Below are 26671 nucleotides of genomic sequence, written 5' to 3'. Positions count from 1 at the left end.
GGCGTAAATTCGCCGTCAGGCCGTAACTATGGCACGTTTCTTCACTGCAATGACTATTGATCACAAATTAAGTACACATGTACCCCTTGGTCAGGTGATCTCAGGTATCGAAGTTTGGTGCGATCTGATTTGCCGTTTGGCCTCCAGGGAGGGGGGCCAAATCCTAAATTCTTCAAAATGCCATTATTCCTAGTAATGACTTGCCCGATTGGCACCAATTTTATATCATAGGTACATCTAATTCTAACAACCATTCAATGTGTCACCCGGGTCTTCTTTGATTTGACCTACTTTTCAAGGTCACAGAGGTCGAATGTACTGTAAATTGGCCATTTTGGGGAAATTGTAATTGCTTGGACCTACATCAAACCTAACACTACATGACACAAGACCATGCTCTTTATCCATCTTTCCTCCACATGAGGTGAGCACAATGGCCCTGGGCCATTTTTTAAAATGGTAGGTACTTTTTGGCACTTTGACCCTTTTTCAGCGTGTTCCAGAGAAGTCACAACCAGGGATATAACAATGAATTTGATAGCAGAAGAAGGAACAAGATCTCTATTAGTAATTTCGAATGGCGAACTCCTTTAAAGGATCGATTTTTGAGTCAGTTAACAAACACTCGAAATGGCAGAAACAGTATTTTTTAGTGGACATGAATTAAAATGATAAAATCACCTCCCTGAAAGTGTTATACCAGGAGTCAAGTTCAAATCTACATTTTTTTGTAGTTTACCTAACTACCACAAGGGAATCTCAGACTGTCCTCTCTCAAGGATAGTTCGATATATTGAACCACTAATAATGCGTCATCAATTAGATTATACATGTATTCGTTTTGGTCCTTCACGCCCCGCTGGCACTAAACCTGTCAAACCGGTTCTCTTGAATGAAGAAGCACCGGTCCTTTAGAAAGAAAACACAGGCATTACCCCAGTTCTGTATTGTCAATATGAATAACCAGTATGGAGATGTCAAATTTGTGTATTTATCAAGATATTCACATTGTTTGGTGGATTAAAATCAATTCATACTCTTCGATGTCTGTTTCACTGCACCTTTACTCGAATTACTTGTCTACTGTTGCATGCTTGGCTGTGGATGAGTGTACAACATATCGATGATTGAGGATGAAATTGACTTGAACCTACTCCCAGCAACTTTGCTGTGCTTATGACAAGTGGTCATGCAATTTTTATTGCAATACAGTGCACAGGAGTGAAGTGCATAACCGGCAGGTTCCAACACACCAGCTAGCAACATTTTTCTTCACTGATCCTTCAGGTTAAGGAAATTTAAAGACATTCATTATAGGAAACGTTTAGAAAGGTATGTGGGTTTTCAGAATCATTTCTTTGGCTGATATGTTTCATAGTTTATATGCTTTGAGGGATTTTAGTTGATAGCTAATTTAAAGGTGTGTATATGTACAATGTTTAATGCCATGGGCTGGCTGGAACTTGAAATCCTAAACCTATTTGAACTCTTTCAAAACAAATTTGATGCCTGTTTCAAGGGTGGGAATTTGCTCTACTTCTTTATACACATGTAGAAGGTTGTGGAAGTTGGGAATTGGGGAGTTCCCACGCATCATTGAGTCTGCACCCTGCATCTTTAAAGTTCCGCTGTACTCCAAGGTATTATATCAGAGTTTTCCTTCTCCTTGACTGGTTGCCTGCCAGGGCTATAAAAAAGTTTTAGGAGTAAACTTTTATGAGTCACAGATGATATGGGTTTTTTTGTAATTAGTTATTCTTATTGTAAAATTCACAAGAATATTTTTTACACAAAGAACATTTCAATGACAATTTCTGTTTTACAATATTTTCCTTTTTTCTGAAGTGCAGTGTGCAAAGTGCAGAAGTACAAAAGTGCGAAATTGCAAAAAGAGACTTGGTCTTCCCCTCGATACTCTTAAAAAGTTTGCCCATTTTTCGGCAAATTCTGCTCCATTTTTGAGGCATTGAGGCATTTTTCAATATTGATTTTAAGTTATATTGTCTGTTTTAAGATGCTGAAAGTTTAATTGGTAGGGTATTGTTTAATTATGTTTTGTTTATATATTCTTTTGTTAAGTTTAATATGTTCTATTGCAACATATTGCCCTGGATTTCCAAAAATGATTTCTTTGATGCTAAAGTGTGGGACATTTAATTGTTGACAGAGGGTTAGCCAGAGAGTTTTGGTGATATTATGATGATATGTTATGGCGAGTTACAACCCTAGTTGTCTGCCTTTCATTCAGTTGAGCCAAGGTGGATGCTTGGAGAGGTAATAAAAAAGAGAAAACCCTGAAAATATATCATATCATATCATATCAATACCGGTGTCGTAACCCTATTGGGTTTTTGCCGGAGGTATGGTATCCACTATAGGCTACTGTTCACCTTTTGGGATCTTTTACTTGCCCTGGCATAGACACTCCGGTACAAGGGAACACAGCTTTTGGTCTCATCTGACAGACCCTCGAGTATTTCATACCTTAATGCACGTGTTGTGAAGAGATAGGAATTTTAGTTCCTTGAAAGGCACGCCGGTTCATCCAGAAATACAATCCTGGGTTCTCCCCGGGATCGAACCCCGGCTCTATTGCGTGGTAGCCAGCAGTGTTAACCACTAGGTTATGAGGTTCCTCTATATTTTTTCATAGCGCATCTACATGTAAAAGCCATCTTGACTACCAAGTTGTTTTTGCATTTTATCAAGATACTCTATGGCCACGTTTAAAGTGCAACCATGAGGTTCAGGATGACCTAAAGCTGGAAAACCATGAAATGACCAGGAAAATCCCTAAATACCCGTGGTAGCCACTATTTCTGGATATGATCCTCAAATCTGGACAACCTATCAAGATGTGATGATGAATAACTTATATCAGTGCCAAAAGTCAGGTCGTGATTCGGTGAAACTCAAAGATTCCTTGAATCATGTTGTGAAAAAAACTGATCTTTCACCACCATGAAATCTATAGTTCATTAAAGGACGATCTCATGAAATTTGGGGCAATTTTGCAGGGGGAAATTTTACTAGGGGGGAATTGTCGGGGGGGGGGGGGGGCAATTAGCCGGGGGGGGGGCATTGTCCTGATACCAATTTTTTTATGTTGTGATTGCACCTAAGGACTATTGGGATTCGGGATAGAGGAGAAAATCGTCAGAAAATCAAGATCAAGGTGCAAGCGGGAAATTGAATTTGCCAAATATGACAAGTGTGACTCTGGATCAAGAGTCACGCTCAAGCCCCTGACCACAAGTCTTGCATTTTGTCTCTCAGAGGCATTGTTTTAAATAAAGTGCCTCGAATAACAAGCAATGTTATTGGAAGAGGAGCCGCTACAAGATCCAGGCTGGTTTTAGAAATTCTGCTTTGAAAATTTCTTGTGTGACCGACGTTAGGTGAAAACAGGGCTATAATTCATCCATTTACCTTTTAAGGTGGCTTGGAAAAACCATCATATTTCTTATTTCTGAATGCCCAAAAAATATTTTAATACCTCAAGTGCTTGACTTCAAAACAAAGAAGTCAAGTCGAATAAAAAACAAATAGAGTTTTTAAGTTGAGCACTCGAGGTCTAAGTCGGGCGGTCCAGTTACAAGACGAGCACTCGATAAATTAAGTCAAGTGCTTGAGTTGTGAGTTGAGCACTCAAGTTATCAAATCGAGCGCTTGAGTTATAAAAAAAAATTGGACAATAGAAAATTTAAAAGCTATGTGATGGCCTCTCAAGTTACCGTAAATATAACTTCGACCCCCCCATTTAAAAAAATTTTCTTTCTTTATGTTCCTATCTGCCAGCCTTTACCATTTAAATGGAAAAGTGCCACTGAAGAATGCTTGAACTGCGTAAATTGCTGATTCGTCATGGGCATCAATGAGCAGTCAAGGGTGACAGCGCACGTCCTAAATTTGTTTCGCAAGGAGAAGAAAAACTGAATTGAATTGATTTGAAGTGAATTTTTTAAGCGAAGTGTGGGCATGATTTTGGGCGGGCGGTTTCTGAATGAAAAAGAAGCAATTCAAGAACTTTTGAGCGGATATCCTCAACACAGGAAATTTCAATCAGACAGTGTACCTGTAGCCAGGATTGCTCTTATCAGTGGCAAATTTAGGCGAATTTTTGCCCGAGAGATATGTTTTTTCAAAGCACCTGACGCAAAGAAGCAATTTACTGCTTCTAACTTTTCAAATTTAACACTCAGATGCTCCAAAAACGCATGTGTAGCTCTTGAATTTAAATTAAGGGTACATAGAAGCCAGTTAACTTCAGGATGACCCCAATTGAAATGATCTTCTTAAAGTCCTTGATCTTGTTTCCATTCCCTTTTAGTCTTTATTAAAGGGACAATAAATATAGGCAGCAGCTAGGCAGGCAAGATAAATTTGCACAAAGCCGCTAATAGGGGTCTCTCACATCTCACAGTAGGTCGAAATGATTCATGTTTGTACAACAGATATATTTAGTGCTAAGTCTGACATGACCAAGGGCCTTTACTGTGTGTACTAGTCACTTGAAGATGGCCAAATTGGCCCATCTCCTCCTGCCTATAGTCCCCAATTAAGTCTTGGTGGAATAGTTAGGACTAAAATGGGCAAATTCTAGCATATCAAATCCCAGCAAGTTTTCTCTTAAGACACAATTATTTCCTCAAAATAATATCATAAATACATGTAACCTACACGTATATTATGTTATCTTATAGAGCCCTATGTTTACTTATCTGAACTCATGATTCTCATAAGTATATTCTTTCAAACCAACATTCAGCAATAAATCCATGACTAACTGCCTGAAAAAAGTAGGTCCTGCAAAGGTGTTGGCCATCAAAAATTTGTAAATATCTATTCATGTTGATTTAATAGTACTATTGAACCTAGTCTTGTACACAACAAAAGCCATTTCTGCGCCTACAGTTATGACAAGTATAGCTGGAGTATTTCTGATTGACAAAGATGTACTCTAATTTCCCTGATCTAGGATCAGTTGATTAATTGCTACGACATCAAAACAAAGGCCAAGTCGAAAAACAATGTCATGAACATCAAACAAATTGTTGTCACCAACCAATTGTAAATTGAACAATTTGAATGGCATCAAACAATGCATTATATGTCACATATGTTACGTCACGCTCAATCACAACGGTCTAATCCGCGGACAGGGACGGTCATAGACCCCTTGTTTCATAGTCTAAGGGTTGACCACAGGTACCACTATTTTGTCTTAAACTTAAAATCTTAAAACAATTTGAACACTTTCAAAACGAAGTGTAGGCCTACCTCAATTTCAAGGATGGGAGTCAGTTCTTTGTTTTCCAGAGAAGTCTGGCCACCCTTGAAATTGGCTTTCACTTCACACTGAAGGAGATCTAATTGCTTTTAGGATTTTAAGGGTTGACCATAGGTACCACCATTTTGGCTAGACCTCCAAATCCTAAAGCAATTGGAACTCTTGAATTGAATTGAATGCTCATTTAAAACCCTGGAGGTTGTTCTCTGGAAAACAACGAACAGACTCCAGCCCTTGAAATGAGCATTCACTACGTTTTGAAGGAGTTCTAATTGCTTTAGGATTTCAAGTTCTAGCCAAAATGGCGGTACCTATGGTCAACCCTTAAGTTCTAGCCAAAAACATTCAGACTGTTCTTGGATAGATGATACTTGAGTGTTTCAAGATCTGTAAAAAAATATTTATTGACTGTCGTACAATGCTTCCTTGGCTGTGCTACATACGACTAATGAATGCCTTTTCTGTTGAACCGGGCCTACTGCATGGTGTTTTCAGTGCACGCCCGCCTGTATTGAAGTTGATATCGCAGGGTGTGTTATGAAAATCGTTTTTACTGATATATAACTTGAATTCATTCAACTGTGACGCCCTTTCATATCATGGACTTTATTTCCACATAAATGGTAACCAGTTTCTCTGGTGGCCGACGACATTCTTAATACACAAGAATAGACCCGCTATATTTCTGTATAGAAGGGTGTAGGTCGACCCAGATTTTGCCATTCTTGGGGAACAAATGAAATGTATAGAGGATTAGCACTGTCATAGCAGTGAATCAGTTAGGGTGTCACATGTGAACTAGCTATCATTTCGAGTGTCATGCCAATGGGTGGATAGACCTAGACTGGTTTGGACATCTCGACTTTTAGAAATTTAGTTTTGGATTTATCTGCATTTCATACGATTCTGTGAAACTTGGTGAGTTTGCCTGCAAATATAGTCAGTTATTTTTAAAGTGATATTTATTTCTCCCACATTTTGTACTATACAGGGGTGGAGCTGGCTTTTTGGTCTAGGTATTGGGGGTGAAAGGTTCTCGGGGGGAGGGGAGGGCAAAAATAAACTTATTGAATTTGCCATCCCCTGCCCCCTTCCTCTAGCTAAGCCCTTGATAAGCTTTTAGTTTGACAGCTTACAGAACAATCTCTCAAGTGAGCAGGTTCATGCCATATTTTGTCTTTACCTTCAGAACAATCTCTCAAGTGAGCAAGTTCATGTCATATCTTTGTCCATACTTTCAGAACAATCTCTCAAGTGGGCAGGTTCATGTCATATTTTTGTCCATACTTTCAGAACAATATCTCAAGTGGGCAGGTTCATGTCATATCTTTGTCCATACTTACAGAACAATCTCTCAATTGGGCAGGTACATGTCATATCTTTGTCCATACTTTCAGAACTGTCTCTCAAGTGGGCAGGTTCATGTCATATCTTTGTCCATACTTTCAGAACAATCTCTCAAGTGGCAGGTTCATGTCATATCTTTGTCCATACTTTCAGAACTGTCTCTCAAGTGAGCAAGTTCATGTCATATCTCTGTCCATACTTTCAGAACAATCTCCCAAGTGGCAGGTTCATGTCATATCTTTGTCCATACTTTCAGAACAATCTCTCAAGTGGGCAGGTTCATTCATGTCATATCTTTGTCCATACTAGTCTTACAGAACTGTCTCTAAAGTGGGCAGGTTCATGTCATATCTTTGTCCATACTTTCAGAACATTCTCTCAAGTGGGCAGGTTCATGTCATATCTTTGTCCATATTTACAGAACTGTCTCTCAAGTGGGCAGGTTCATGTCATATCTTTGTCCATACTTACAGAACTGTCTCTCAAATGGGCAGGTTCATGTCATATCTTTGTCCATACTTTCAGAACAATCTCTCAAGTGGGCAGGTTCATGTCATATCTTTGTCCATACTTTCAGAACAATCTCCCAAGTGGCAGGTTCATGTAATATCTTTGTCCATACTTACAGAACTGTCTCTCAAGTGGGCAGGTTCATGTCATATCTTTGTCCATACTTTCAGAACAATCTCCCAAGTGGCAGGTTCATGTAATATCTTTGTCCATACTTACAGAACTGTCTCTCAAGTGGGCAGGTTCATGTCATATCTTTATCCTTACTTTCAGAACAATCTCTCAAGTGGGAAGGTTACTTTCAGAACAATTTCTCATGTCAGAAGTTTCATGTTATGTCTTTGTCTTTATTTTCAGAACAATCTCTTAGTGGGAAGGATTGACAAAAGAAGTCAACCATGGCTTCCTATCAGCTGCTCCTAGCAGCAGCTTTTTTAGTGACACTGCAACTAACCCATGCAATCTGGGATCCACGTTTCAAAGGTAAGTTAGACTTATTTATTTGTTGGAATATGTATTTTGATTAGCCTCACCTGCAAAATCCTACTGATTTTGAAAGCTTCATTGCAAAGGAGTATAAAATTCTGTCCTTTAATTCAAGGATTTTTCAAAGCTTCGTTTTTCTGAACTATAAAGTTTTGGGGTAACACCCCCCTTCCACACCATTGTTCTTAGCACTCCACTCCCTATTTGGCCAGCAGATGATCCAGAGCATTTATTGCTGCAAACTACATGTATATGTCGTTGAAAGGCCTGCAGAGAACAGCTCGGTACTAGAGGACCAATGACATTATAAAGGGCATAATTATCAAACTGTCGGTCAAAGGTGCCTAGTCACCTTCCATTTAGGAGTAATAGTTGCCTTTATCAAATTGCACACAAAATGGAAAAATTCAAATTCTTACTTTATCATACTATTCCAATTTCCACCCTCACTGAACCTCTGTCCGGCAATCATCTTTGTGCAAAGAGTTTAAACAAAACTTGAAAAACCTTGAAGACTTTCAGAAAAAATAGTTTACTAAAACAAGAAACATTTTGAAGTAAAAAAGCTGCCCACTCCTTTAAATGATTATTTGTGTCTTGTTTTCAGCGTGTCAGCTGTTCAAAAGAGATGCAAACGGCAACCTTCAGAATGCTACTCAAGCGGGAGTCACAATACCAGAAGCACGTTCACAGGCTGGTGAGTGTTCGTTAAGCAAACAATGAACTGTAGATGGAACTAGGTGGCAAAAACAGTATTCTGATGTTTTTGTCCACACCCTCAGAGCCCTACATGTAGGTGTACACTTATAAACTTTTAACTTTTAATCTTATCAGATTATACTGCCAGTAGTGTGCGAAACTGTTTAGTGCCCTGGCCCTAGGCCTAAATATAAACTCATATCAAACTTGTTAATATTCCCTTTTTGCATGAATCGGGTTGAAAAAGCCACAGAACACCAACCTTTTACCGCAAAAACCGTACATTCAAATTCTTCAAAACTTACGGTATATGAACTGGACACCGTCTTTTACAACAACAAAAAAGTCCCCAGAGTCCTACATTCCAGCGTATATTTGTGCGAAAATGCATGAAATAAATATCGCATGACCTAGGAGGTTGATCCGCCCGTGCCATAAAAATATCTGGATCTCACGAGAAATAATCCTGTGCAATCTCACACTGTCCAGACTCTGACTCTGAAGTTGATTCAACTAGCAACCAAAACTCTGAAGAAAATTTGTCAGGGTGAAAATATCCTTAGAGACAAAATTAATATTTCGGGAAATAACGTATGGGGACAAATCATCTGAGGTTGAATTATCCTTGTTTACAAATATCCTTGGAGATGAATTATCCGGGGATGAATTATTCCAGTAAGAAATATCCGGTACGAGTTTATGTGGTGACGTTAATAATCATGTGGCTAATTTAAATCATATGAGATGGAACCATATTATTTATTAACTCTACACTTTACAGGTATACAGGTCATCATAGTTCTTCAGCTTAAAGGCCTACACCGTTCGTTAAGAAATTATAATTAATAATTGAATTTGAAAATTTCCAATTATGTAAATACATACATGTACTTGATATGAATTTCATAATTGCTCTTCTGTAGACAGATATGGAAATACTATAAATATCTAGTTTCAACAAATTTGTATGCATGATAACTGCTCTAGGGAATTGGGTATAATTACATTTCTAATTTCCTGCACCACCAGTTATAATAAGTGACGTGTCCCTTTAAGACACCCTCCTAGGCCATGCGATATTTATTTCATGCATTTTCGCACAAATATACACTGTAATGTAATGAAGGGCTCTCGGGACTTTGTTGTGTTGTAAAATACAGTGTCCCTTTAAGACGCATCCTTTTGAGACATAATTTAACGATTATGTTCTGGCATATATACAAATCCCCTCACTCCTTTTAGACAAATGCAGGGCACGAGTTAAGCGTTCATTCTGGTCTCCTTTTTTTCAGAAATTGATAATAACCCATCGAAGTATTGTACTGAGTTGCTGGTAAATGGTATATGGGACTCATCATCAAATAACACGTATATAAAGATCGCTTATCGAAAAGATTTCAATCCGAATGACGAACGATATTTTGAAACACATTTTGTGAAGAATACAGGCATCGATCCCAGAACTGCTCTCTCTATCGATAAAGATCCAACTGTTAACTCGAAAGTGTTAGTTTGTGTGAAAAAACTGATTGATCGAGATGTAAGTATGGACTTCTTTTGACGCAAGAGAAAAGGGGAGATCTAGATCTATGAGAAAGGGGGTCATATAACCCAGGGAACACTAGATCTAGGAGAAAGGGGGTCATCTAGCACAGGGAACTCTAGATCAAGGAGAAAAGGAAGATCATCTAGCCTCAGAAACTCTAGAACTAGGAGAAAAGGGCGGTCATCTAGGAGAAAGGGGAGATCATGTTGCAAAGGAAACTCTAGAACTAGGAGAACGGGGGTTATCTAGCACGGGCAACTCCAGATCTAGGAGAGAGGGGAGATCATCTAGCATAGGAAACTCCAGATCTAGGAGAAATGGGATAATTTAGCATGGTGAATTTCAGATTGAGGAGAGAGTGGTGATCATCTAGCATTGGGAAGCTGATCGGAGGGCCTGGTGGTGACCTGAAAAAGAAATATTGCATTTCGTTGTCCAACTGATGGAAATAATATGATGTATTACATCATTTGGGTAATTGTCGAACAAACCTGGCTGTTTAACAATGTTTAATATCTTTTTTTTTAATTTAAAATTTTTTAAAAATGTTTCTAAATTTAATTTAATTTTAATATCTTTTTTATTTCATTCACAGGGCCCAACTGAGCAGTTTATCGATGATATGGATGTCCTAGAGATAAGAGGTATGCAATGTGAAACAAGGGATACTAAACAGCCGGTGAGTTACTAGGCCTACATGTTCTTCTGTCACTATATCGCAAAATTTCTCCGTACATGTTTATATATACATAATTTATTTCTAGGTAGATATCAACAATTGTCATGAAATTTTCACAGATGAGTATCACCCTGGAGAATAAATTCCCCAATGCTGAGTATCATATCAGGCCTTCCAGTTTGCTGAGCTTGCCTGTCCTGGGAAAGGAAAATTTATTTAATAAACATAGAAAAACTGTGCTGTTGGGTCTTTCAACGAAATATTGTTGTGTTTATCTGGTGATAAGGTTCTTCAAGCATGATTTGCATCAAATAAGAGAAAAATGCACTGCTGGTTTGTCCTATGGAAAGAGAAAAAATTGTAAAATATGCATGGATGGATTTTGTGCGTGCACCACAGAATAGTTCAATAGTTCAACCTCCATGCCACCTACTCAAATGGTATTGATCATAGCGAACAAGCAGTTTCCCTGGAAGTCTTACGAATGAAGATTGTTATAATTGTTTTGTTGCTGATATATGATTTTTTTTATTCTTCAGCTTGAATATTTTTCCCTCTCCATCACTATGGACGATATCAATGACAATTCACCGAATTTCACTTTCCCAGTTAATGGCTCCTATCAAGTCACAATCAAAGAAGTAGGTAGACACTTTTCAGTTCTTCATGTCTCTATTTCAGTTTATTGGTAGTGAGGTCTGCACTCTCTTGATGAATGTCATTAATTTCAATGAACCAGCATTCACGAATGCAGAATGATGTAAATATACTCTTTATGAACCAGCCATTTTGCACAATGTTGACTGGGACATTTGCCAGTATGAATTATGAACCTCAGTTTCAGTGACAAAACTAAAATATGCAAATAGACACGGACAGTATGGTTATACATGTATGATATAGAACTGTGAACTTTAGATTCAGTCACAAACTAAAATATGTAAAGATGGACTCGGACATAGTATCGTACAGAACTATATGATTTTTAGATTCAGTCACCCAAACAGTGTGGATATATCATTTATGAATGAGCCATTTAGTAATGGCTTGCAAGAATACAAGCACCTGAGATCATGCTTAGCATTTTGACACCGAAATATGTTGCTCTATTATATATGTGAAATCTTACATCATATACTACATTACATCATGAAGGTCATGTATTGTTGTTTCAGAATGAACTTGGAAGTTTGATTTACAATGACATTCGTTCTATCGATAAAGATGCCAACAAAAACAGGACCGCCTTCTACAAAGTAACGAGGATTATGAATGTAAGTATTATTGTCAAGTTATGCTGAGGTAAGCAAAAAAGGCTCCTCAACTAAATAACCCCTTCAACTCCACTGGCGGGTTTTGTGTCTTCGATTTGTACCTGAATTTACAGGGTGACCCACAATAAATTGGGCAAAATGACAAGAAAGTGGAGGGATAGTTCTACGAAATTTAGGCCAAAGCATGCAGGACCTAGGGAAGCAACCCCATCCAAGCTAGAGCAACAAGAGAGTAGAGCTTATCAGTACCTTTTATTTCATGCAAGAATCATCCATTTATGTCAAACATCGTGTCAAAGTATAAATATTTTACAGACGTTTTACCATTTTTGTGAATTTTGGTCCAGGTACCTGGCGGTGTTGGGGGTGCACTTGCGTCTGTGAGCCCGGGGTTCAAGCGGTTGACATTTCTTTAAATTTCATTCTGAAGTCTATTCCTTTTAGTACATATAGTTTTTCATTCCTTTATGGTTTAATGAATTCCTCTGAGAATTTTCCAGCATAATGTAATAGACGGATATCTGATGATGTCATGGCAAATTTGTAAACACGATCTCTTAAACGAGGTTTCCAATAAGAAAAATTGCAAAAACCGTCCGCCAGTGGAGATTTCTCTTGATCACATAAGGCCACGTGTTTTTTATTTCTTGGTTTACAGGACCGACCGACTTGCTTTTTGGGATTTTGGAAAAAAAAATATCTGAAAATCATCGATTTTTTATTTTATTTTTCGCCCGACCCATCACAATAAGATAAAATAATGAGAAATAAAATAAAATCTACTGTATAGAGCAGTGTGATAACCAATGTTTGTGCACTTTCACAACTTATCAGCCATCTAGATGAGGGAAATAGCCCCGACTTAGACATTGCGCCTTGTTCTGAAAAAAAGTGAACTTTGATTCCAGCAGTATTTGGGTGATTTTATTTCTTCCGATCATACATAGCTATTTGGGTTATTTTTATTTTTTTTATTTTATTTCGACCACCCGACCATACATTTCTAAAAGCTCTTCCCGTAAACCAAGAAATAAAAAACATGTGGCCTAATGATACTTAACCGATGATGTACAGCTGTTTTTGTAACAAAATCGTATCCAAGTTTTATTGTAAAATATCCTGCAAATCATGAGAGAGGCGAGAAAATCTCCTCGTATCCAAGTAAAACCAACAACTATCATTCAACATGGACACAGAAACATAGTTTTGCGTGACGTCCGATATCTATCTATAGAAAATGGATTAGCTGTTCTACTAAAAAAAGACAAGGGGCATTTTGGGCTGGGTGCTGCACTCTTCTAATTTTATCTGGAAGAAATACTTAAATTTGTTTACTACTATGTTCAATTCTTTTTAAATATAGCTTTTGAAATCATAACATGTCATTTTCAAATTTTTATGCAATTGTGATTTTTTTATTTCAGAAATATCTGACAAACTCCACTGGATTATTCTCCATTCCTCGTCCAACCATTGGAGAAGTGTATACGGCTGCAACGAAATTGATTGATTTTGAAAGAATTAAAGCAGATCCTGTCATTTTGGTCGAGATCACTGCGGAAGTAAGTACAAATTTTCTTCGGAACAAACTGCATTTTTATCACCCATAAAAAAAAGAAGTAATCTTAATAAGTAACACCCCACAGAATCATTTGCCCAGATTGTCGAGAACCAGACAGGCCCTCCAACTTCCACACAATTTTTTCTGAAATCCGAGCAAACCGGTTTGTGACGTCGTTAGTGCCGAGCACTTTTCTGGGAAATATCCACCTTTGAACACCACAACTGCTAGTTACTGATTGACCAGTAACAGATTATTCTAAAACACCTGAGTGAGAATATTTCATTTTCATAATGGATAATGCATATAGCCTCGTTTTCACCACAGAGGTTTGGATGAGACAACCCAAACCGGTTGGGTCACTGCAAAATGTGGAAGCATTTCAAAAGCATTTTAACCACATTATTCGATATTTAATTTGAGATGTTTTAGAATAGTAATTGATACTTCCCTGTCGGTATTGATTGTCTTACACAAACCCCTCGGCTGGAGCTAAAATATTGGCAAAAACCCAGGCGAAGGTTAGACAACCAATACCTCCAGTTCGATATCAATTCCTTAGACCCGGATGTTTTGCCTGCTGAAATATACAATAGGGTAGACCAAGGGGCTGGCTTGAGTTTCGTCAGAATTACATGCGAGAAGAAAATATCAAAGATAAATTTCACACAAACAACGTTTCAGCCTACTTTTTACGTTTTCTCGGGCAGTGAACGTGAACCATTTCATTTCCTGTATGCAAGGCCGCCGCAGATCAGTTAGCAAGATATGACCAGATGAACAAGGGAATAATATGGCCTGTAATATACAGTAGAACCTCTCTATTAAGGACACCCTCGGGACTGATAAATGCTGTCCCTTATAGAGAGGTGTCCTGATTACAGTAGTTGGTTCGAATGGAAACACCCAATTTGGGACCAAAATCAGTGTCCTTTATGGAGAGGTGTCTGCTAAGAGAGTTTCTACTGTAGGTCCATTCAGAAATGTGCATAAGACTACCAGATGATGCATCAAATGCTTTTGTATCAACTGAGGTGTGGTAACCAGATTTTAAAACCGGTTTTAAGAACGTTTTAAGCTAAAACTGGTATTTGACCTCCCAATATTTTTTTGGTTAAAACTGTCTTGAAACTGTGAGTGCGTTCGATTACTAATTGTCCTAGACATGTCCGACCTCGATCTGGGGGCTCCCAAGACATGCGTACTATGAGTCACTAAACGAACGCATGTGAGGTTTCGATTCCGAAGATGAATTTATCGCCAGTAACCTTCAGCTTCTTCGCCATCGACACCATGTTGCTGCAATGCATTGTGGGACACTTGCCCAAGTAACCCCATCAGCGAGGAGGGTTAGAAGGGCATGCCCTAGACATGTCCAACACCACTTTTCGAACGATGATGGACCAGGTCCAACTACTGACTTCCGGCAAACTACCACACTTGGACATGTCCTAGACAAGTAATCGAACGCACTATGTCTTTAGACAGATTTAAGACAAGTTTTAAAACTCTGATAAAACTTTGGAAGTTTTAATCTGAACAGAGAGCTAAAAGTTTTGTAAAATGCACTACCAAATGTACATGGTCGGTTTTAAGTCTTAGGACTTAAGACTGTGCTGAGGTCAAATATCAGAATAAAACCAACAGTCATGTTTGCTCTACCTGTAATAGTTGCTGTTGCTCAGCAAAGAGGAGACAACTTTGTAAGAAAGCCTGCCTTCAGCGGAGAACCAATTGAGAGGCATTTGAGACTAAACCAGCGCATGATGCATGAGAACTGATTCAGTGAATCCTTGAGTTTTAGCCTGGTTTTATATTAGTTTTATCTAAGGTGTTATCTCGATTTCAATCTAGTTTTAATCCTAGGGCAGTTTTATGTAGTCAAATTAAGACCGAGAGTTGGTTTTAAACTGAGATAACTTGGTTTTAACTCTGTTTTGTCTTAAACCTAATACTTGACCTCACCCTTTGTATTACTTGTAAAAAGTTCACTTCAAGTATTCTTTATTCAGTCAAGATTTGATTTGCATGGCCATATATATTTTCTATTATGTGTAAACACGAATATCAGAAAATGTGGTGTCGGAAAAATTACTCATTTGTTTTCAATGAAGAAACACTTTCTTTTTAGGACAACCACGATGGCAACCCCGCAGATCGGAACACAGCCACGACCACCCTCACGGTTACAATCGAGGATATTGATGACCAGAATCCCGCTTTTGTGATCAAGGGCTGCACCCCTATTCCGAATTCCTTGGACCCTGAGAACTGCTTTGCTCCAATTTACGAGGCAACGTCACCTGGGAAGGTGAGTTTTAAGTGTGTTAGGCCTCAAGCCGGTGAATACCGGGTGTAGTAGCAAAAAAGTTAATGCTTCAAACTTATGCCAGTCAATTTACAGTTCTTGTGTGATTGCATATTTTTCCATTTCTATTTTTGAGGTTGGTGACCCGCTCACCATCAGCCCAGAGCCCATCAAGGCGAAGGACTTGGACACCTTGAACTACAAAATAATATATGGGATCGCTGGAGGTAGGTTTAGCTCTAGCCAGCTATAGTAGAACCTCCCTTAGCGGACACCCCCTCTATCAAGGACACTGGTTCTAGTCCCAGATAGGCTGTTTCCATTCAATTTGACCTCTAATCAGGACACCAGTGATGCACTTATTTCTTTATGTTTTGAATAAATTACGCGCGACTTACTGCACAGGACCTACACGCTGGGTCAGTGTGTCAATGATGTGAATTTAGGGATGACAATTGTGGTTTTGACTGTACTGCCATGTCATGTTGTCATTATTAGATAAAATATCCAATCACCAAGTTTTTACAGTGCAATGCGCTGTTTACAGTGCAATGCGCTGTTTACAGTGCAATGCGCTCTTTACAGTGCAATGCGCTGTTGGTGTGGCGCAGCGAAAATAACAGCGCCTGTCACCACTAACATCAGCGGTTCGATTCCGGTCCTGATACACTCAGTGCTAGAGAGGGTTTCTCTCTTTGACAGCGTAGATTTCCTCTTGGGTTAACAGTTCCCTCCTACTTGCATCAGTATTGTTAATAGAGCTAATAATGTCAAGTTGATTCTCGGCTCGAAGCTCAATATTCAATTTTTCTATCAAGTGTAAAAACTTGGTGATTGGATATTTTATCTAATAATGACAACATGACTTGACACACCAAACTCTTTGCAACTAGACCTAATTTCATCTCCTTTCTACTGACCTTAGATCATATATATTCATTTAGGTGTGTGATCAAAAAAACAATTCGTCTTTCTTGGTGTGTGTGATCACAGTGGATGGAAAGTGTATCAAATTCAACTACTTATTTTGTTTTAATAGGGTACCAGCAAAGCTACTGTCGCTGTGTGGCGCTGACTGTCACTAGGGTAACACTCCATGTGTCCCAGCCCCAAACTCCGTGCAGAGCACGGGTAATTGCTAGTTACAACCTAATGACAGAGCTTGATGTAAAATATTCTGAGTTTTGACATCATTTTGACGCATACCCCAGTGATAATTAGTGCTTTCTATTGGGATGCCAATAACCTGGCGTGTATTCACTTTTAGCGGACCCGACGACATTCAAAGACGCTGTTGCAATCAACTCAGAAACTGGTACGATGACCATGGTAAGAACTATTGAGAGGAAAGATGCGCCCAGTGGATTCACTGTGATGATCTCGGCTTCAGAGAAACCAACGAACGAAACATATGTCGCCAGGCGTAAACGTCAAGCGATAGAGTTAAAGACAACAATAGCTACCGTTCTTGTCAAGGTCCAACCGACCAATTCAAATCCTCCTGTTGTTACCGCGACATCTGTGACGGGTTATGTTCAGGAGAATAGACAGGCAGGGACCGTGGTTTCGACGACTACCAAGTTAGATGTCAATATGCAGTTGAAAATAACTGACGCTGATCTGGTAAGTGTTTATCAGAGCTATCCTGTCATGTGTTTGCACGTGTGGTGACTGTCGGCTATGTCACACCAGTTTTTGACATTGCGAGTCTACATCATTAAGCAAATTTCCTAAGTCCAATTTTGAGAAAAGTTGCCAACAAGAAGAGATCGCCATCTTTCATAAGAACCACGCATTTTTATTCGACTTATGTCCTTTGTGCTGTTGATCATTTAAATTATCAATGCACAGTTCCTAGGATAGATGGCGACACTGTCTGTCCGCTCTTGTCAACAATTACAGCGGAACCTCCCTTAGCGGACACCTCTCTATTCAGAACAACCTCGCTATTAAGGACACTAGTTTTGGTCCCAAATTGGTTGTTTCCATTCAAATTGACCTCTCTAATCAGGACACCTCTCTATTAAGGACAGCACTTGTCAGTTCCAAGGGTGTCCTTAATAGAGAGGTTCTACTGTAATATCATTTCAAAATTTCACTTTTGCCTCTCATGCCCTGAGCCCTGTAACTTGCTAAGTGAGAATGTGAAGAACTTTGAGACACAGGAACATTCAAGGCTCAAGTTTCAGAAACATCGCTTGATCTCTCTGGGGCGGGCTCACTTCAACAGTTCTCATTGCGGGAAGTCATTTAAGTTTTTCAATTGGATTGGACTGGATTGAAAAATAGGCTTTGTCACTTAAAGGCCTAAGCTGTTCGTCAATTTGTAATTGAATTTAAAAATGTCCTATTGCAGAAATACGTACAAAATATAAATTTCAACACTGCCATTGTGTAGACTGATATACAAATACTATGAATACCATGTTTAAACAAATTCGTATTAATAATAGCTGCACGACAGCATTGCGTATTAGTGGATTTCTATTTAACTGGATCCCAAGTAATTGCGAACAGTGTGCCCCCTTAAATGTCATTCTGGATTAGATTGAAAATGGGTTTTGTCACTGAAGTGCCATACTGGATTAGAATTGGATTGAAAATGGGTTTTGTCACTGAAGTGCCATACTGGATTAGGATTAGATTGAAAATGGGTTTTGTCACTGAAGTGCCATACTGGATTAGGATTGGATTGAAAATGGGTTTTGTCACTGAAGTGGCATACTGGATTAGGATTGGATTGAAAATGGGTTTTGTCACTGAAGTGGCATACTGGATTAGGATTGGATTGAAAATGGGTTTTGTCACTGAAGTGCCATACTGGATTAGGATTGGATTGAAAATGGGTTTTGTCACTGAAGTGCCATACTGGATTAGGATTGAAAATGGGTTTTGTCACTGAAGTGCCACAATGGGTTAGGATTGGATTGAAAATGGGTTTTGTCACTGAAGTGCCATACTGGATTAGGATTGAAAATGGGTTTTGTCACTGAAGTGCCATACTGGATGAGGATTGGATTGAAAATGGGTTTTGTCACTGAAGTGCCATACTGGATTAGGATTGAAAATGGGTTTTGTCACTGAAGTGCCATACTGGATGAGGATTGGATTGAAAATGGGTTTTGTCATGCTGGATTAGATTGAAAATTGGATTTTGTCAATAAAGGCTGATACAAATGTGTGAGAAATACTTGTTATTTTGCTGTCATTTATTTCTTTTGTGAATCTTTTCCCAGCTTCCAGGAGACACACAAAACTATGACATTGTCTTCTCCGACACACGTTTCACGGTGGATAGCGAGTACAACATTAGAACGACGCGGCTCATCCACTACGAAGTTCTGACACAAGCTCAGAAAACTAACGGCATTACATTCCAGGTAAGTTTTTGAAGAATTTAGGAATTTTGTGATGCAAACTTGGACGGTCTGTCTGTTTTTGGTACAGTTACAAAATTGGCTGTCCCGGAAAGTTCTGCCATAGAGTCCCAGAGTTTGTTGACACTGTGGTGTCCTGTGGCCTGTATTCTCAGCGGAGGGCGCAGGTCTGAAGCGCATGAGCTAGAGGCTGGTCTCCTGCTAGCCCTATTTTCACATTATTTCTCGTAAGCCTATTCTGTACAGGAAAACCAGTATCTGGATAGGGGTGGTGTCCTTTGGCCAGCATTTCTCTCTATTCTTCATTAAGGAGCACAGGTTTTGAGACACATAAGTCTGGTATTCAGCTCGTTTGCCATCAAATCTTAACTTAATACGTCGTAGGTGGGTGACGCAATCAAAATGAAACATAACATACTTCCCATTTCATCATTGGCTTTGTTAGCCTTGGTGAAAAATTGACATTTTTTTATTAATTCAGGCAACTGTCACCGAAAAGATATTACCAGCAACAGCAGCAAAATCTGCTGTCATCACATTGACTGTGATAGTCCTGGACATGAATGACAATGCCCCAGTGTTTAACCCAACCTCTGCCAACGTCAATATCCCCGAAGGTAGCTACACACCAGCTGCTTCTAGAAATGTGTATGGACCGGTAAGTAGAACGGTTTTAGTGCTATTGAGTTATTGAAAATCATGACCAAGCTAATATCTACATGATTGAGCATATCTGGGGTTGAAACTATAGCTTTGTCAGAGTTTTTGTTGGTGATTTATCATCTAAATATGGTTGTGGCGTTTGTACCTGGTTGTGATATCAGTGACACAATCTCTTAGTGACATAGATAGTTAGTCAAGGATAACAAGGACATCTCAAGAGCATTTTAGAGCTGGGCAGGTGATTACTGGGTTACATTTCCAAGATTTGACCATGCTCCCAATTTTTAATGGATTTCATTCCTATTGGTGTATTGGCATATTTCCCAATCAAAAGCATGTGCTGAAAGCAATTACTTTTAAATCCCAAACATAAATGATGTTAAGTCCATTCCAAAAATTCCAAAACAATATGGTTTTATGTTTCCTAAATCACTGTGGGAAGCATGATTGGACTCGAGTCATTAATGCTTGACGTCATTTTTCGGAGGCGAATTACACACGTTACATGTAAATTGATTGCTGTGGGACCAGATGGCGTCACTTCACGTCCAGTGACATCCACCAAAGGTTGCGTGCAGCTAGGAAAAATTAGTTTTTTCGTTAATTATATCAGTATCAAATGATCATCTGGTCAATATTGCTGCAATTCTTTCCAAATTACATTTGTTTGGAAACAGAATCAGAAAACAGAATTTTACAATTCCTTTCAAAGTGAGTTGAAATTTTGTGCCGTAATGTCCTGATGACAAATAATGTGACCCGCCACAGCACGATGAGGCTTTTGATCGCACAGAAGATGAGCCTAAATGACACAAGGAGATAATGAAATGATTTGATGCACTCAGATTTCACAGAAGACACCAACAGTGAAGTGAAAATCCATTCCCTCTCAACCTGCCAACCTCAGAATAACATCTGCCTGGTTTTGATGTTACGGGTTACATATGCTTGACAGCAGCAGTTGAGTAAGTTTTCAAGCTCTAATTTGAGACGTCATTATTTCAGAACACCGTTACCGATGCGGATTCGGGAGTCAACGGCCAAGTAGGGTTCACCATAAGTTCCGTCAGTAATAATGGCGGTGCGAAATTTCGACTGGCTACCGTTGCTAACAATGCCATGGCCTTCCGACTTGAATTGATCGGTAGTGTGGTTCGTGGTGAGCAATACACTGTTACTGTGAAGGCAGAAGACAAGGCGGTTTCACCGGAACTCAAATTGTAAGTACTGGAATCCTTAAGACGTGATTCTGAAGTGATCTTCCAATTTTTCCCTCGACACGGAGGTGAGATTGGATTCAAAGTGCACCACGTGCCGATGATGACTTTGGATTGGTTGGAAACATGTTATCACGTAACATATGATGTTGACATGTTGTTACATGTACATTTTGTACATCGATGTACACAAACAACAACAATGACATCATCTGGGAATTGGTTGATGTTGCTACCCTGGAACCTCTCTTAGCGGACAGCTCTCTATAGAGGACACCCTCTCTATCAAGGATACTAGTTCTGGTCCAAAATTTATTGTTACCATTTAATTTGACCTTTCCAATCGGGACATGAACAGAGATTTCAATAGCTAATGAGATAATTTCAGACAGTCGCTACCCTATTGGGATTAACATATCTTTGTCGTCTCATTCAAGATCGAGCACCCTACCGGTTACCGTCAATATCGTAGCCGCCAGTAATTTGAAGCCGTTCTTCCCTGCTGCTGTGTACAATGTCAAGGTCAGCGAGGGCGAGTTAAGGAACACTGGTATCTTCTCTGTGACGGTGAGTTTCTTAATGCGTTGAGATTTCTTGAATTTTTTTATGGAAAGATTTGCCTGGGATTTGCATCGGACCAAGTAAACACCTATTTGAGAAATTATATTCTTTTGAAAGTAGAATGTATTGACAAACTGTCTACTGTAAAATGCAAAATTTCATGCACACAAAAGTTTCATTGTTACGGTATTACAACAGAATTTGTTTGTAATTTTCTCATCATTTAAGTAATGTTTCCATTGCAAGATAAAAATGCATTCCGGTAAATCGAAAATAAGCTCCCATCTGACATATCTGTATCAATATACTCTAGACTCACTGATCTAACGACTGCCCCCAGTACAATGCCCATTGAACAGGCCAATGCTCCTTCATACCTGATTGGCTCAGGACCTGAACCCTTTCTGTGAAATCGACCTAAAAACACCAAAGGCAGGACATGATGTTGTGACCAACAGAAATGTTAGACAACTTCGTGTCGCCCCCCTATTGGCTATCTCGATTGAACAGTATTGAATGGCATCGAACGACAAAAGGCATTATACCTATGGGGGCTTGGCTTGCATATTCCAAAGCAGTCTTAGATCGGTGGGTCTGGAGCATTACGAGCACTTCACAAAGTCAAGTATATACCTTAAGCGATTTGTTCACGCCATTTGCCTTGATGTCGATTTCTTCCTCTGCAGGCAACTGATCCTGAGGGAGGTGCATTGACATACAGCATCATTGCAAGAATTCCTGTTCAGAATACTAATCCAGATTTCTCTGTAAATTCCAACACGTAAGTTGTCTTAGCTTTCCGTGAATATAGGCAAAAATACATAAGCTCAGTTTTTTCTCTTTGTCTGCAGTCAGTTTCCAGTGAAAGATAATAGAGGGCTACATATATCCGCATCATCATCATTGGGCTTCGTGTTCCAGAATTGGACCTTTGCCTTATATACCTGTAACAAAAAGAGGAGTGCTAGAGATGATTTGCCAAAATACTTTGATGTAACATTGAAATTCAAAGAAATAATTCTGGGTTATCGTGGAGTGAAGTTGGGCCCAATTGCCATGGTTTACCAGCGCGTAACACCACTGCGTTGCGAATCTTCCAAATGTAAACAAGTATTTATTTTTATACCAAAAAAAATTGGCCGGTTTACAGTGTTTAGTTTTTGATACAAGAATTAACCCTTTGATCTGTTTTGCATTTTAGGGGTGAGATTACCGTACAGAGGAATCCTAGTCTCGATCGGGAGTCAGTGGCCAACTATGACTTGACAGTTGAAGCAAAAGACACAGCTTCCAAGGTATTGAAAAGTGTTGTGTTTTTTTCAAAGTCAATTTTGAAGACAAAATTTTGGGCTGCCAGAAGACTCTTCATTGTTTTTCGCAGCTTAAATATCGTGGTCCTTTAAAGGCCCATCCATTGGAGTTGTTTGCAGTTTATCGTGACTCATGTTAATAGAAATAAGAACCACCCATTGCATTTTAACTATCATAACTATCATTTTCTTATCCATCATTTCAGACCGCTACTACAGTTGTTAAAATAACTGTCACAGACATCAACGATAATACGCCAGTCTTCCTCAATGTTCCCTCAGCACCAATCAATGTCCCTGAAAATGTTAACAATGCTGTTGTCATAGCCCAGATGACTGTAAGTATAAGATAGAGAAAAAGCTTATTGAAGAGCAAGTTATGAATTGTTTTGCTAATTTTATGAATAGAGGTGAAAGATTGTTGAATGCCAATGCCAGACACCAGTCCTGACACCAGACCGTCCCCTGCACTAGCTTTGTAACTCTCCCACTAGGATTTGCGTCATGATGTCATCAAAGATGGAAAAACACAAACTTACCCCTTATGACGTCAAAAACACTGGGCTCATGAAACTAATTGGGTTTGTAGTAAATATCACGCAGCTGACATAAATTTGATGATTTCTGATGAAGTAACTCGTCGAATGGTCAGGCCAGTAGTAAAGAAGTCTTTCATTCACTTAATAATTGATTTTCTTGAATAAATCAAGATGTAATGAAAGCCTCTTCGCAGTGGAAGATTTTGTGGGCACATCAGGTGGGCTTTCGAATATTTTTAGGTGCCTCTCCCCAAGAAGCAAACTGTTGCTTCCAACTTTATCCATCATACACACGGAAAAAGCTAATTTGGCACTTGACACTTCTGCATTGTTCATTATAATGTCCTTGACACTCCTGGTTGCATGTTCCTTTTCCTATATTCACCCTGCTCTTGTTTGTGTTTTAGGCCCAGGACATTGACATCGGAAACAACAAGCTTATCGACTTCCGTTTGGCTCCCGGGCAGTAAGTATTTCTGACTTTGAGTAACCGCTCAGACTAAACTTACAGTTAATACTATTAAGTACCCACAAACTCACAATTCATATTGCTGCAACTTGAGATTATGATTGCTGCTCTGTGCGATAAAACGATCTCTCATCTGCAAGGAGAACCGATGATCGCTGGTGTTCCCAGTGATCAACCTCAAGATAAAAAATTGGACAAATTAACATCGTCCCCAGAGCACAGCATCAGTGCTTGAAAAGTTTCGGTGACACCATGAAACCCCCCCCCCCCCCCCCATAGAGGACACCTCTGTTAGCAGAATACCTTCTCTTTTCGGGACTGTGACAGGACCACAATAGAATATGATCTCAGTAATCAGGACAACTTCCTATCAAGGACAGCATATGTCAGCTCCAATTGTGTCATTATTAGGAAAGTTCTTCTCTATTATTTATCATCTTGGTTATAGTGTTAGCATTTTGTATCAAGTTGAGGTCGCCTGGAGTGCAATTCATCGCTATGATAATTATTTTTGTGAAAAAAACCCACCCTTACTAAGTATTTCTTCCTATAACATGTATAATATGCCTAAAGACAGCCTAATTACCAAAGTTGGCAGAGACGTCATTTCCTTCTCTCCTCACTCCAGGCCCATGTTCGCAATCAATCCTACTAACGGCAGGATTACAACAGCACAAGGATTAGACCGAGAGACCACAAGTAGCTACAAGATCACTGTCCTAGCAGTTGATAGGGGTACCTCACCACGAACTGGTACTGCGACGCTCAGTGTCCAAGTTACAGATGTTAATGATAACATCCCAGTATTTGCGGCGACCAGCTACTCCACAACTGTTTTAGAAGGAAGGAACAACTTGGAGGTTATAAAAGTTCCTGTAAGTAGGCTGATCACAGTTTTTGAGATTTTCCTTGGAGACAATATATACTCAAGATTTTGTATGAAACTCACTCACTCTGCCAGAGAGACCAGTGGCATAGAGGTTAGAGTGCCGGGCTCATTGAGGAGGTTGTGGGTTTGACTCTCAAGAGGTTCACTGATATTTTGACCTTGAGCAAGACTGCTAAGCCTAAATTGCCTCGTCGTTTGAATGAGATGGCAAAGTGAGGCTCCTTGTACCTGGTGTCTTTGCAAGGGCTAGTATAAGACCCCACCAAGTGAGAAATACGAGTTGCCTGCCATGGACACTACCTCTGCCCGAAGACGGAGTCACTGGGCCAATAAACCCTCAACCAAAAAGAAATTATGACACTAACATTCCCTGCCAAATATTTTAAATCCTTAAAATTCTGCTCTGTTTTTCGTAGGTGTTAGACAGAGATCAAACACCATCAGTTACATTTAGAATTCTTCCGACCACAAGCGGAACCACACCCACTGCTGATACCTTCTTCTCCATCTCTAATAATGGTCCAACTGATCCAACGGGCGTCATCAGAACCATAAAGGCAATCGATTACGAGAAGGACCCCAAGGTTTTCATCTTGGTGATTTCAACAACTCAGGCTAGTGGCACGAATAATCCGCTGATGACATCGACTGTCACTGTCAGCGTCTTGGTGAGTAGGGCCTGGCAAAATCAATAATGCAATGTGGCACTTTAAGGAGTAAGGCTGGCAAACCAATAATGCAGTTTGACACTGTTAGCAGTAGGACTGCCAAACCAACCATGCCGTTTGACACTGTCAGCAGTCAGACTGCCAAATTCACAATGCAGTGTGACACTGTTAGCAGTAAGACTGCCAACCCAACAATGAAGTGTGTCACTGTTAGCAGTAAGACTGCCAACCCAACAATGCAGTGTGACACTGTTAGCAGTAAGACTGCCAACCCAACAATGAAGTGTGTCACTGTTAGCAGCAAGACTGCCAACCCAACAATGGAGTGTGTCACTGTTAGCAGCAAGACTGCCAACCCAACAATGGAGTGTGTCACTGTTGGTGGTGTAAGGCTGCCAAGTCAACCATGCAGTGTTGTGTTGTAAGCAGTAAAATGTCTTTCTTTTTTATGTCATTTTCCATAATTGCATGGCTATAATGAAATTCGTGAACTCTCCATTTTGAATTTAACGCTTGAAATGCTTTCTTCAGGATGTGAATGACAACCGGCCAGTCTTCCAACCAGAACGCTACAATAAGACGCTGAATGAGAATGTACCTTTGAAGACTGATGTCGCCCAGATGACAGCCACTGATGCTGACACAACAGTAAGTTTAGCGCCAGAAAAAGTTTTTCGGGCGAAATGTACAAGTGATGGGCCAAGTAGGAACTACTCCTTGTGCAAACGGCCAGACTATGGAACGAATTCAGTCGTGATATTCAAAAGGCTAAGACTGTTGCCAATTTCAGGCATGGGCTGAAAATCGATCTTTTCAGACGATTTTTTGAAGCACCGCATTAAGGGGAAAGTCATTTTGGATTTTGCAGTATACAAGTGTCAATTTTGTTTGTTCGTTCGTTCGTTCTCTCTGATATATTCATTGATCTGCCACTAAATTTTGTACTGCTTACAAAAAGTCTAAGCTTTTACGCATAATCCAACGTGTTTCATCAGTGTTTAACTTGCATGGCACACATGCAGAATTCCAAGATGTTGTCCCACATTTGGGGCAGTTGTAACATCCCTTGTCTTTGAGACTCGGGAGGGGGAGCATCACCAGGTGCCTCGCATATGGAACAAAGACTTGAAGTCGTGATTGATGGTGGCAGAAAGATGTCCTCAATTTGACACGATATATTTTACTGAACCTAGAGAATAACAAAACATAGTTATATAAACATAGTTACAAGGGACTGAATATTGCTGATGAATTGTAAAAATAAGGATGCGCCAAAAT

The 26671-nt window shown here is 39.5% G+C and overlaps 1 protein-coding gene across 2 annotated transcripts in view; it reads left to right on the top strand.

Moving 5' to 3' along the window:
* Positions 1–1216: 1216 nt before the first annotated feature.
* Positions 1217–26671, top strand: part of LOC135487912 (uncharacterized) — a 144356-nt gene continuing 118901 nt past the window's right edge. Inside the window, exons 1-22 of one of the 2 annotated variants that reach the window (XM_064772156.1) lie at positions 1217–1332; positions 7505–7630; positions 8241–8330; positions 9625–9872; positions 10474–10557; positions 11097–11198; positions 11733–11831; positions 13256–13393; positions 15524–15703; positions 15837–15927; positions 16968–17323; positions 18937–19080; positions 19559–19735; positions 20746–20960; positions 21395–21524; positions 22205–22299; positions 22720–22813; positions 23035–23166; positions 23775–23833; positions 24465–24711; positions 25142–25393; positions 25925–26041. In XM_064772156.1, coding sequence (XP_064628226.1) covers positions 7546–7630; positions 8241–8330; positions 9625–9872; positions 10474–10557; positions 11097–11198; positions 11733–11831; positions 13256–13393; positions 15524–15703; positions 15837–15927; positions 16968–17323; positions 18937–19080; positions 19559–19735; positions 20746–20960; positions 21395–21524; positions 22205–22299; positions 22720–22813; positions 23035–23166; positions 23775–23833; positions 24465–24711; positions 25142–25393; positions 25925–26041 — 3135 coding nt within the window. In that variant the 5' untranslated portion in view covers positions 1217–1332; positions 7505–7545. Of the gene's footprint in view, positions 1333–6112; positions 6209–7504; positions 7631–8240; positions 8331–9624; positions 9873–10473; positions 10558–11096; positions 11199–11732; positions 11832–13255; positions 13394–15523; positions 15704–15836; positions 15928–16967; positions 17324–18936; positions 19081–19558; positions 19736–20745; positions 20961–21394; positions 21525–22204; positions 22300–22719; positions 22814–23034; positions 23167–23774; positions 23834–24464; positions 24712–25141; positions 25394–25924; positions 26042–26671 lie in introns of those variants that run through there. The other variant, XM_064772167.1, reaches the window with a different exon arrangement.

This window comes from Lineus longissimus, chromosome 1 (assembly GCF_910592395.1).
Source record: "Lineus longissimus chromosome 1, tnLinLong1.2, whole genome shotgun sequence".
Classification (NCBI taxonomy): Eukaryota; Metazoa; Nemertea; class Pilidiophora; order Heteronemertea; family Lineidae; genus Lineus; species Lineus longissimus.
This window is presented reverse-complemented; position numbering and strand designations above follow the sequence as displayed.